This window comes from Crotalus tigris, unplaced genomic scaffold (genome assembly GCF_016545835.1).
Source record: "Crotalus tigris isolate CLP2741 ecotype Arizona unplaced genomic scaffold, ASM1654583v1 scf7180000019818.546109, whole genome shotgun sequence".
Lineage (NCBI taxonomy): Eukaryota > Metazoa > Chordata > Lepidosauria > Squamata > Viperidae > Crotalus > Crotalus tigris.
The window spans coordinates 124,724-137,479 of record NW_024097727.1 but is presented as its reverse complement, the minus strand read 5'-3'; the positions used below and the strand labels follow the sequence as shown (position 1 = coordinate 137,479).

At 56.5% G+C, this 12,756-nt stretch overlaps 1 protein-coding gene across 5 annotated transcripts in view; it reads left to right on the top strand.

The window, feature by feature from the left end:
- Window positions 1–12,756, top strand: part of SPATC1 (spermatogenesis and centriole associated 1) — a 31,349-nt gene that overhangs the window by 18,180 nt on the left and 413 nt on the right. Inside the window, exons 3-6 of one of the 5 annotated variants that reach the window (XR_005559312.1) lie at window positions 3,232–6,267; window positions 7,966–7,990; window positions 8,835–9,146; window positions 12,068–12,203. Coding sequence is in view for 3 of the 5 variants with exons in the window: in XM_039364661.1 (XP_039220595.1) it covers window positions 3,232–6,267; window positions 12,068–12,207 (3,176 nt within the window). In the remaining 2 variants the exon portion in view is untranslated. Of the gene's footprint in view, window positions 1–621; window positions 756–1,194; window positions 1,548–3,231; window positions 6,268–7,965; window positions 7,991–8,834; window positions 9,147–12,067; window positions 12,208–12,756 lie in introns of those variants that run through there. The other 4 variants (XR_005559313.1, XM_039364662.1, XM_039364661.1 and 1 more) reach the window with 4 other exon arrangements.

Sequence of the window (12,756 nt, the reverse complement as noted above, 5' to 3'; positions counted from 1 at the left end):
GTGGTCACCTAGTGGAGGGGTGCAGGAGGACTCTGCTATGCTGGGAGCCCCGTGGCTCCTTCCACGCTAAAAAGTTTGGCCCAGGCAAGAAACCGAGAGCAACATACTTCCAAGTTACTCTGTCAAATTCCAGATGGAATTAAAAGCAGGTGTTCCCCAGCCCCATTCCTGGTAGGGTCCCACCCCCACCCTGCTCGCCCCGCTGCTCTGCCCCCTTGACTGTGGCCTGGCTGGCCTTGTGCCCAGATACCGGATGGCACCCTCACCCATGGCACTGGCTCAACGCAGCCTCCGGCTGTCCCTGTTTCCTTCTCCCTGCCAGGGCGAGGTGATGCCCAAGTCATCCTGAACCTGCCTCCTTCCCAGCCCCCATCACCCCCCCCCGCTTTGGAGCACAGAAATGCATGGAGCAGGGAGGGGTCCTGGCCAGGCCAGGCCACCCACGACCATTGCTCACCACTGGCTCTCAGCAGCGTCTTTCCCCCTCCCCTCAGTGATGACCAGGCTCTGGGAGGGGCAGCTCCTGGTCCCTGAGAGAGAAGCCAGCCCAGCTGTGGGAGGGGCTGCCAGGGGCCACAGCCGGGGCTGCAAGGGTCGCTGCTGATTGGCCTTCTCTTGCAGAAGCCAACAAGCAAGAGCGCATTGTGGGCGAGGTGGCCTTCCAGCTGGACCGCCGCATCCTCTCCAGCATCTTCCCTGATCGACTCCGCCTCTACGGCTTCACCGTTCGCAACATCCCTGAGAAAATCTCACAGGTGAAGCGACCCCCCCCCCTTGCAGCCTGTCCCTACCCCAGGAGGGCATCTGCAGGGCAGGAGGAGATGCTTTCTACCCTGGGAGGTGTGGCAACGGCCTGTTTGGCTCCTCAGTCTGGGGCAGCCACATGACCCCCTTCTGTGACTCCACCTGGAGTGACCTTTGGGGCTTTGCATGGGGAAAGCACACAGCCCCCACCCAGGTTCTCCGGTAGCCAGCAGGGTGCAGGGTAGGTCAGGTAGTTTGCCCCCCATGGCTGGACTCAGCCCTGCCCTTGCCCCGCCCACAGAGGCTGCTTTCCCGGGCTCCCTCGGAAGGGGGGGCAGCCATGGCTCTCATCTCTCCTGGTTAGGGGACTCTCTCTTTGGGAGGCCCCAAGTGACGCTCAGGCTGTGCCTCTTGCCCCCCACCCATCTTATGCTCCCCGTCTCTCCCCAGAGAGAAAAGGACCCCTTTCTGCAGCTGAGCCAGGAGCAGTCCGACACCATCATGCAGCGCTACAAGAGCATCATGGACTCCCTGAAGCCCCTGGGCTATGACCCCAGTGTCCACCCGGGCCTGACGGAGCGCACGGTGAACACCTTCGGCATCGTTCGCGAGCGGCCAGAAGCCACCAGCCCCGAGGCAGCCGCCTACAGCGACATCCAGCACTTGGAGGAGGTAGTGAGGAGTGTGGCTCCCCCCGAGATGGTGGAGGACTGCCTGCTGCTGCTGACCTGCCTCCAGAAGCTCTCGCAGGAGGACGGGAAGCCCCTCTTCATCTGGTGACAACCCCCCCCCATCCCTCCTTATTGTGCACACCCATTAAAGGCAATAAAGGTCTAGAAAGGACTGGCTCTGTCTCGCCCTCTCAATCTGGAGCCCAAGACCGACGACGGCTGATGCCACCGCACACCCCTGTCTGGGGGAAAAGCTGGACCTTTTTGAGGGTGGGGGTGGGGGGTGACTCTGGAGGTTAAAAGCCTTGGATTAAATATTAACAAATCCCAAGTTGGGATGATTGTGGTGACATAAGTGTGATATAAAATAGACCAAGCAATGTTTCATAGGAATTTGCACAGTAGCGCCTCGAGTTGTAGGCAGATGCTCTGTTTTACAAAAGACAGTTGAACTAAGTGTAATTAATAGGGTTGGAGGATCTGCGTATTTTCACCTTCAGGTGTTTCCTAAAAGAAAATTAACTGGTTATCTGCCATCGTCACTGTCAGCCCTTCATGACCACATAGAGTTTCTCCATGGCCATCTGCCTTCACTCTGGTCTTTAGATCCGGTCAGCAAGGGAGTCCAGAGACCCCAGTGCTGGTCACCTCTTCTTCTCGGGCTATTCCCAGCAGTGGAGCTGTGCCTGGGAGAGAGATAGGGTTCTTCTGCTCATGTGTCTGATGGAGGCGAGTTTGAATCTGGTCATTTTTGCTTCATCCTGGTCTGGTTTGTCTGAGGTCTTGGCATCCCTGACATTCTGAGGAGCTTCTCCCACCCCCAAGTTCAAATGGATCAATGCTCTTCACCTCCTGCTATGAGGCTCTTCCAAAACTGGTCCTTCTCCAGATTTGCTATCGGAACCTTGACTGCATCTTCTGTCGCTTGCCGTATCTCGGGGTCTCCCTCAGTTCTTGTAGCCTTTTGAATTGGTGATAGCCAAAGGGGAGTCTCCCTTGGTCTTCTGGGGACAGGCAGCATCTCCTGAGGCGTCGTGGATGCTGACATCTCTGCTGCTCTGTCTTTCAGTACAGAGAGCCCTTGACTTACAATCCTAATGGAGCCCATCCTGCCCTCTGCCGGCTGCCTTTTTGCCATCGTCTCCCCCCGCCCGGTGGCTGGTCCAGGCACTGGCCAAGGGGGCAGGCCAGCCTGTGCCCTCGGTTCTTGAGCTGCCACTGGCTCTCCAGCCTCACCCAATGATGGAAAGAGCCTGGGCTCACCCCCCCCCAGCCTGGCGGGCCTAGCAAACTCCCCTTGGCAGATGAGACTCTGCGCTGACCACAGGAATGCCAAGGCTGCAGGCTTGCCCAGGGGGAGTCTATGACAATTCACCGCGGCCAAGTTGCCCCATTCTATGCCCAGGCAGCAAACATATGCTTTTCCTCCCCCACCACAGCAACCCTGCGAGAGAGAACGACTGGGCCAAAGTCACCTGGTCAGTTTTCATGGCAAAACCATGGTTTCTGGTATGGTGCCTTAACAATTCTCACATACTTCAGTTGTAAGTGTGGGGGGGGGAGCTGCCTAGCATCTGAATTTTGATCATGTGATCATTACACTACCACAGCTGTAACTTCAGGGACCATTCATAAATCCATTTTTTCAGCATTGTTGTAACTTCAAATAGTTGCTGAATGAGTAGTCCAAAGGAAAAATGTGTTCCCACTGAGAAGGTAACTTGGCTGCACCAGATTAAGGGGGGGAATAGCTGTTTCCTGCCCCCATTAGATGCTACCACCTCCATTGCTCTCTCTCTCTCTCTCCATCCTGCAGGTGTTGGCGGTGCAACAATCTCGCTTCAAAATGCTTCTCAGCGGAGCAGCGGCAGCTCAATTGTCCCGCGGGGCTACTGCTTTGAGTGCCCCATCCCATGGCACCCCCACTTGCCAGGTCCCTCTACCCCTGGGGGAGGGCTTCCCCTCACCATGCCAGCCAGTCTACCCAACTTGCCTGCCACCACACAGCCAGGCGGGACCTTCATTTCCCCCGGCAACCTCACCAGCACCCAGCTCACCCCCGTCTTCCCTGGCAGCAGTCTGCCCAACCTTCCTGCTGCCAGGCAGGTAGGGGGGACATTCTCCATCCCTGGCTCTCAAGGGGGGATGCCCCACTGGTACATTGGTAGCTCTGAGATCCCCAGCACCCAGAACCTCTCCCAGCTGCCCTCCGTCTTCTACAGTCCCACCAGGCCCACTGCTGGACAAGGAAGGGGGACGTTCTCCATCCCCGGCGATGAAGGGTTGCCCAAGTGGTATGTTGACACTGCCGAGCTCCCCAGCACCCAGAACCTCTCCCAGTTGCCCTCTGTCTTCTACAGTCCCACCAGGCCCACTGCTGGACCAGGAAGAGGGACGGTCTCCATCCCTGGCGATGAAGTGTTGCCCAAGTGGTATCTTGACACTGCCGAGCTCCCCAGCACCCAGAACCTCTCCCAGTTGCCCTCCGTCTTCTACAGTCCCACCAGGCCCACTGCTGGACCAGGAAGGGGGACGATCTCCATCCGCGGCGATGAAGTGTTGCCCAAGTGGTATCTTGACACTGCCGAGCTCCCCAGCACCCAGAACCTCTCCCAGCTGACTTCCGTCTTCGGCAGCCCCATCAGGCCCACTGCTGGGCAAGGAGGGGTGACATGCTCCATCCCCAGCACTCTAGGCAGTCTCCAGCCACCCAGCACGCAGAACCTGTCGCAGCTCACCTCCGTCTTTGGCAGCAGCCTGCCCTCCACCCAGCTGATCTCCCAGCTGCCCTCTGCCTTCCTCAGCCCTACCCAGCCTGCTACCGCTGGGCAGGGAGGGGGGACTTTTCCCTTTCCCTGTGCTCCAGGGAGTCCCGAGGCGCCTAGCACACAGAACCTGTCGCAGCTCACCTCCGTCTTTGGCAGCAGCCTGCCCTCCACCCAGCTGATCTCCCAGCTGCCCTCTGCCTTCCTCAGCCCTACCCAGCCTGCTACTGCTGGGCAGGGAGGGGGGACTTTTCCCTTTCCCTGTGCTCCAGGGAGTCCCGAGGCGCCCAGCACACAGAACCTGTCGCAGCTCACCTCTGTCTTTGGCAGCAGCCTGCCCTCCACCCAGCTGATCTCCCAGCTGCCCTCTGCCTTCCTCAGTCCTACCCAGCCTGCTACTGCTGGGCAGAGAGGGGGGACTTTCTCCATGCCCTGTGTTCCAGGGAGTCCCGAGGCGCCCAGCATGCAGAGCCTCTCCCCACTGCCCTCCCTCTACATGAAGCCCACTGCTAGACCAAGAACGAGGATATTCACCTTCCCTAGTGTTCCATGCAGCCCTGAGCTGCCCAGCACCCAACAGGTCACTTTCACAGGGGACATGCCCTCAATGACCCTCCCCACTCAGCAGCAGCCCTTCCAGCCCATCGAGACCTCAAGCCCCATCCAGCCTGCCCAGGGAGGGGGGACTTTCTCCATGCCCTGTGCTCCAGGGAGTCCCGAGGCGCTCAGCATGCAGAGCTTCTCCCCACTGCCCTCCCTCTACATGAAGCCCACTGTTAGACCAAGAACGAGGATATTCACCTTCCCTAGTGTTCCATGCAGCCCCGAGCTGCCCAGCACCCAGCAGGTCTCCCAGCTACCCTCCATGTACATGAAGCCCACTTCTGGGGAAGGAGGTGGGACATTCTATCCCAGTGGTCAAGGGACTCCTGAGGCTCCCAGCACACAGAACCTGTCGCAACTCACCTCCGTCTTTGGCAGTGGCCTGCCCAGCACCCAGCTGATATCCCAACTCAGCTCCCCTTTCGGCTCTAGGGACATGCCCTCAATGACCTACCCCACCCAACAATACCCCTTCCAGCCCATCGAGACCTCAAGCCCCATCCAGCCTGTCTTTGGCAGTGGCCCTTGCCCTCCCTCCTACATGGTCCCCTCCTGGGATTCTTATGGCGGTTTGCAGCTCCCACCCCCTATCAGTGACCCCTTTTCCCAGTTCTCCTCTGAACTCTTTCCCTCGGGACCTGGCACTGGATCTGACCCTGGGAAGCCCCCCCGGCCTCGGCCACCTGGGCTGCCACTGCCTCCCATGCCCAGCATCTCCCCACCGAACCTCTCCCAGTATTTACGCTTCCCTGGAAACATCTATAATCTCGGGGGGGACCCCAACCAAGCCCCATACAGTCCTGGCCAATTTTCTCCCTATTCCCCGTCTGGCATTTTCTCCCAGCCAGACACCTGCAGTCCATTCAGCCCTGGCAGCTCTGTTGGCACAATTGCCACTCCCGATGGCAGCCCTTTTTTTTCACTGGCTCCAGGGTCCCCAGACATGTCCAGCCTCTATGGGCCGATGGCGCTAGCAGGCCCAATGAGTATTTCTGGTGGCCTAATGACCCCGTCCGGCTCATCTGCCTCCAGTGGCACCAGTGTCTTCAGTTCGCTGGCCCCAGACACTTCGATCGGCACGATCCCCAGCCCCTACAGCTCCCTGGGCGCCACCAGCCCTTTTCTGCCAGTGCCCCCGGCCGGCTCCCCCGACACATCCAGCCTGTACGGCCCCATGTTCCCAGCCAGCTACGTCTCCAGCCTCTATGGGTCAATGGTCCCAGCCAGCACCACCAGCTCTAGCAGCCCACTCTTCTTCAGTGCCCCCTCCAGCTTCCTCAGCCCATTACTTCCAGCTAGCTCTCCTGGCACCATTTGTGTCCCATCGCCCATCCAATTCTCCCCACTGGCCACTTCACCCGTCCCAGTCATGAGTCCCAGACCTGTCACTCCTCCCGTCCTGCCCAGCCCCATAAGCCAAGCCCTCAGCCCAGAGCCCGCTGAGAAGAGTGATCGACGCACACAAGCCAGTGCCATGAGCAAAGGTAAGGGTCTGTGGAGGGGGAAGGAAGAGCAGTCAGGGATGGGGGGCTCCCCCTGGCCCCAAAGCACCCAGAATGCCTCTGCCAGGTTCAGCCTAACTGCTCGAGACTGGAGGGGCCGGCACGGCACTCTGGGCTGCAGGGAAGAATGCCAGCTCCTTTGGCCCTCTCCCCCTGGGCAAAAAAACTGGGGTTCCCTGCCACTTTGGGTAGGTAGAGCTCAGTCCACCTGCAGCCCTGCTCCCTTCAGCCATGCCAGCCCACAGGGGGCTGCCCCCCGGTGGGCCACAGCTGTAGGGCCTGCTCCAAGGCCTCCTCCCCAGTCGGGCTACCTTTGAGGCCTCTGAGAGTGACCGAGAGGTCCCCAGATGATCCGCCCATCCTTGTCCTGGGGCAGCACAGATCCGAGCCAGGCATCTGCTTGGAAGATGGTGGGGGGCAGGCGGGGAGGAATGAAATCAGATCCCCTGGCCTGGCACAAGGTACCTTGTAGATGTGGTCAAACACCTCCTGGCTCATTTGATTGTTGTTGGTTGGGTATTAGAGCTTGTTCCTCGATAGAAAAACATGGATAAACGTTTGGAGTTCCCTGCCAGTCCAGGGAAAGACTGGACTTTGTTTTCTGGTTTTGGATGATTCCCTTGTGGCAAAAGGGCCATCTTTCCTCTCCCTTGGCTATCAGGAACCCCGGGCATTGGGCGCTCTCATACGCAGTCGTGCCCATCAGATGGGTCAGCTTTCCAAAGGCTGCCTGGGTCAACCCCAGGGAGGCTCTCCCCGTGATTGACTATAGGTTATAATACATGGCACACCTTTCAGCTTGGCCAGGTAAGACTTTGCCCCTGAGGACACAGCAAGCGACAGCCATCTTTGCTTTCGGGTGTGCTTCCCCTGGCCTTTGCCTGATGCCTTCTGCTAGGCCTCAGGGGACAAAGATATGGCTCCACACCCGATTCCTGGAGAGAGTCGGAGGTGTCAGGCTAAAACTCTGGAGACAGGGAGCTCTACTCCTGTGTTAGACACACAGCCTGATGGTGACCTTGGGCGAGTCCCTCTCTCTGACCCTAGGAAGAAGGCAGCCAGGAAGGAAGGGAGGGAGGGGGAACTGCCATCAGCCAGGGAAGCTGGTTCCCCAGGCAGGCGAGGCCAAGGAGCAGGCGAGAAGAACGGGCTGTGGCAGAGGAAGATGAGCCCCTGGGGGGCAGCGCCCTTTGGACCCACCAAAAGCATGAAAAGGGACAGCCTAGCCATTTTCTCTGAGAAGAGCTCATGTCACCCAAATGCCCGGAAGCACCCCATTCCCCAAAAGGAAAGGAAACCCCGGGATCAACTCACCAGATTTCTTTCAGCCAGAACTTCCTAGAGGCCCCCCTGTTTTCCTCCCCCGCTCTTTTAAAGAAAGTGGTCTTTTGTTTTAATTTTGGCGTAGAAATATATGCCAAAAAGACCCAGAGAACCCTCTGCAAGGCAAATGGCAGAGAAATAGATCAGATATTCAAGAGGTGCATAAAGGGGTTGGCTTGGTTTCATCCTGGCCAGAGGATTCCCCCGGGGTCGCTTGCGATGTGTGCAGGCGTGCCCCTTGATTTATTCTAAGTGGGGCTCCCACAGAAGGAAGGGGGTCTTCGTTCAGGGACCGCCACCTTCGGGAACTGTTCACAGTTGCAACCTTTATGACCGATCCTCGCATTTACTTCACAGGTCTGTAAAGCAAACGAAAGCTGAAGTAAGTTCACCAGCACAGTTGTGGTTTCATTAGGGGTGGGTCATGTGATCAAAATATGGGTGCTTGGCAGCCCATCCCCACCACAGGGTTGCTTCAACTCCCCCCCTCACCTATCTTCTCTCCCCCCTAAAAATATCTATACCCTTTTGTGCTTTGTGGACTCCTTGCTCTGTGGCTGACTACGCACACCCAGGCGGGCCCTTTGTGGACTTTCCTCCTGAGGTCGCCTGTGGCAGGTCCTGGCAAAGGGCTGGGCGGGTACCCCTTATCGGCAACTGAAAGAAGAAGAGGGAGAAGGGCAGCTGAGGTGGCAGAGCAAGAGGGCAGGGCCTCGGGATGCAGGGTGTCAGGGTGACTAGCACACAGACCCTCTCCCCAGCCGCAGACAGCCCTTGGCGCCCATGGATAAACAAGACACCACCCCCTCATAAACAAAATGATTGGAGGAGCAGCTGAGCTCCCCCAACCACTTGATTAAATCCCTCCGTAAGCTCAGCGTCTCCTGAATGGCTAACAGGGCTGGGCCCACCCAGGTCTCCATGGTCTCCATGCCTGACTCCCAGGCCCAACAAGAGGGCATTGCTTGTGCCCTGTCTGTTAAGTCTGGTGGATCCAGCAGAAACAGTGGGGGAGAGAGAGGTGGTCCCACAAGAAATCTGACCCTGCTCTGGAGGGCTTGATAACTGATAACCAGCACCCTAAATCACCTGCTGGGACGCAGGGTAGCTAATGGGGCAGTGGAATGATGTAGGTGCAGTGAGGAAGGCCCCAAACTGCCCATACTGCAGCATTTTGCCTCTGCCAAGTGTGCTTCAAGGGCAGCCCGCTGTGGACTCTGTTACAGAAGCCTAAGCAGGAGGTGACTGAGACATGAGGAACCACGGATGATACCCAAGATATACCCAAAGCCCCCTGGGCCCCGTTGCCATCTGCTCTTCAAGCGGGAGCCACAAGACTGCACACTGACTGGGGGAAGGACCTCCACCCAGAGCTACAGATGGAAGATCCCCCAGGACCCCAGAAGAGACACCGCGCTCTGCCCTCCAGATGCTTACCGCCTCCAGGCACTGGGAAAGGACCTAAATTACTCTGGTTGATGGCTCAGCCCAGGCTGACCAGCTGCCTCACCCAGCAGCCTCAGGAGATGCTAAAGAAGGTGGGGGAGAATTCTGCCCGTGGCTGGAACTGGCTGGGAAAAAAGGAGATGTAACGTGATGCCCCCCTTCCCAACCCCCAGGGGCCCAGAAAGTTCCATGGGTGACAGCATTAAAAACTGCTATCCAAGAGCCATGCACCCCCCACCCCAGGCCTAGGTCTGCAGAGGACCCTGGCAACCACCGTTAATGCTGCCACTTTGGTGCTTAAACCATGTCCTGATGGGCTGGGTCCGGGGGGGGGTGTCTCTCAAAGAAGGGTGGGCCACCGTCTCCTTCAGGGCAGAAGAAAACGCCTCTCCTGCAGAGAGTATTACATTATTTATGATAAAATTTATTTGCTGCCCATCTCGCTACCAAGTGACTCTGGGCCACCTACAGCATAAAGAACATTCAAATCAACAATAATATTCCTAACTCCCTGCCAGCTCCTGGGAGAGCTTAATTCCACCTGGAGGGATAGAGATGGCTGAGCTTGTAGTTCTGAGGACCCTGCATGCTTCCTCCTCCTCCTCCTCTTCCTTCTCCTCTTCCTCCTCTTCCCCTTCTCCCAGCATTTTCCTGCAAGTGCAGTGTCCACTTTTGAGGATCAACCAAATGTTGATCCATTGGTTGCAACAGGAGCTGACCAACCAGCTTGTCGCCTGATCTGCACATTGTGGGCTAAGACAGAGGGACTGGCTCAAAGTCACCCGGCTGGATGTGGTGGCTAAGGCAAGACTAGAACTCGTTGTCTCCGTTCCTAGCCTGGTGCCTTAACCACTACCCCAGACTGCTCTCACGAGGTCTTGTATGCTTCAGAGCCAAAAGGTTTGAAATTCTCAGGTCACCCGGCAGACCATCCTCAGGACTGGGCAGCTGAATTTCAGCTCCGATGAATCCAAGTGACTTGGACCAGAGGATCTGATGGGTGCCTTGAATACTCTTTACCGTGGTCTTGCAGGGCTTCCCTTGGCCCCTTCTTGCCCTGGAAGGACCCAGTCACTCTAAACTGGACGCAAAAGGACTCTGCTTCCCTATCATTAGTGCCACAGGGAAGTCATTAAGGAAGGCTCAACACCTGGGCTGGGCCACCTTTTGCTTCCTTCCAGCAGCGTTCTAGGTGTCTCTTATGCCTTTCCATCACCTCAGAAAACCGGGGGACGCCGTGAGACCCACTGGCACAAAGAGCCCCCTGGGTGCAGTCTAAGTCACGGCCCGGGTCCCCCCTCTCATCCCACGTGGCAACTTGAGCCTGAGCTGCTCAGCCGCGCCTCAGAGCCCAGGAAGCCCAACCCTCAGCTCCCTCCAGGATTCAGTGAGGTACATCAGGGGCCTGGAGCGTGAGGACGACACAGGATGGGCTTTGTAATACTTGCAATACGAGTTTTGCAGTACTATTGCACTGGCTAACTAACATTAGTTTTCTTGTATTTTAAATTTGCCTTTCACCAACTTATTGCTGGTAAGTTGCCACAAGCCTTAATCTTATTTTATTTATTTTATTTATGAGACTTATATACCACTTTAAGTGCAAGCACTCTCTAAGCGGTGTACACCAGTAAGCAATGTATATATATATATTTACATTGCCCCCAACAATCTGGGTCCTCATTTTACCTACCCCGGAAGGATGGAAGTCTGAGTCAACCTTGAGCCGGTGAGATTTGAACCGCTGACCTGCTGAACACAGTCAGCTAAAGTGGCCTGCAGTACTGCACTCTAACTGCTGCGCCACCACCATCTTCAAGGAGAATTAAAGCCTTTCTTTGATTAACCAGGACTGGCAGAGGTATCGGATACATTTGAAAAAGGCAAATTTGAAATGCAATGAAACCCATGTTAGTTAGCCTGTGCAATTATTACAAAAACCATATTGCAAGTATTACAAAGTCCATCCTACATGGCCCTCAAGAGCACCTTGACTCCCTGTGGGGAGAGCTGACCACATTTCCTGAGCCAGTAGGAAATGATCTATCCATGGCAAGACACCCCTCCCCCAGCTCCGGATCACATTGCCACCGCCCCAAGGCAAACACCTCACGCGTGGCCTCCGTAGCGAGTGGGACAGCCACGATGGTCTTGGTGGTCACGAACTCTGAAGCTGCCTCTCAGTCCATACTCCAGGATGGCAGGTGAAGTCTCCCAGCACCAGAAGCCTGGGGACCTCCTCCACCAGCACCCTCGGTGCTCCCAGCACTGCAGCAGCTCCAGCATGGACAGTGTGGTGCAGCAAGGAGGCTGATACGCAAATAACAAGCACAGGGAGTCCTCGCCAAACAACTGGCTGTTTACCAAAAACGATGGACATCCCCCCCCAAAAAAAATTACTTACCACTTGGTTCCAGAGCTCTGATGGCAGCAAACCCTCCCCCTCATGATCACATGACTGCATTTCAGGTGCTAGGCAACGGGCTCACATTTATGGCCAATTGCAGTATTTCGTAGTCATGTGACCGTGATTTATGATGGTTTCCAGCAAAAAGCACCCATAGGAATGAATGGACTCTGTTGTGTTTGCTTTACAACTGTCCCCCAAAAGGTCATAAAATTGGGTCAGTCACATGAGTGCCTCGGCTTATGACCGTCAAGATTTACAACAGAAGTTCCAAGTTGTATTACGGTCATAAGTCGACTACCATTTGGTCCCTAGAGTCCAAGTTGACCCCCGGGTGGTCTGTGAAGGAGCCCCTCTGAAAGAGGTTTCCTGGATGACAAGGGACACCCCTTGCTTGTTGATTTCTGCATGCTGCATTTTTAAATCTTCTCCTGAGATATTATGAACCACCCAAAGTCGATCTGGACTCAGATGGCACAAAACTCAGGTCAAGAAAATCAACTGATCAGTCTTCCCCAGGGGAAGAGACTCCTTTGGCCACAGCCAGGAAGAAGGCGGGGGCTGCTGGGGGCCTCTCAGGCTGATCGGGGATTCTGGTCTCCTCAGATTCCAAGGCTGCGACCTTTGAACGTATCGTGGGGGAGGTGGCCTTCCAGCTGGACCGCCGCATCCTTTCCAGCATCTTCCCTGACCGAGTCCGCCTCTACGGCTTTACTGTTGGCAACATCCCTGAGAAAATAATGCAGGTGAGGCAAGCATGGCCGTTTGTCGGCCCTTAGGCCCTCTACCTTTTGCGGGGCCACAGCAGACACACTGATCTCATGAGGAGGGTCTGAAATCTCACTTAGCAGTCGGTGTCAAACTCATAACACTCCAAGGTTTACGTAACACCCAGAGTGGGCTTTACAGGGTTATCAGAAACATGAAGGCTTGGGCTACTCACACACCATCCACATCAGCTGTGGGTTACCTCAGGTGGGGAGAGAGACAAAAACGGGAAACTGGCAAGGAGCACCAAGGCGAAAGAGGTGCCAGTAGAGCTGATGCTCACCCTGTTGATGCCTGGAGACCTTATTAATGCAGGAGCCCCAGGACTTCTGGCCCTGCAGGGGACCTTGGGATCTCCTTGGATCAGCGGCACTGGAGTGCCAGGCAATTCCAGGATTCCCGTGGCTGTATGGTTACTGCCATCAGCACGGGTGCCGGGTCTCCTGCTTGCTACCCAAGGGGCAGAGTGGGCTCTGGGCAGCCGATCTTGAGCACCCCAAAGACGAGGAGAAGGAGACTGAAGATTT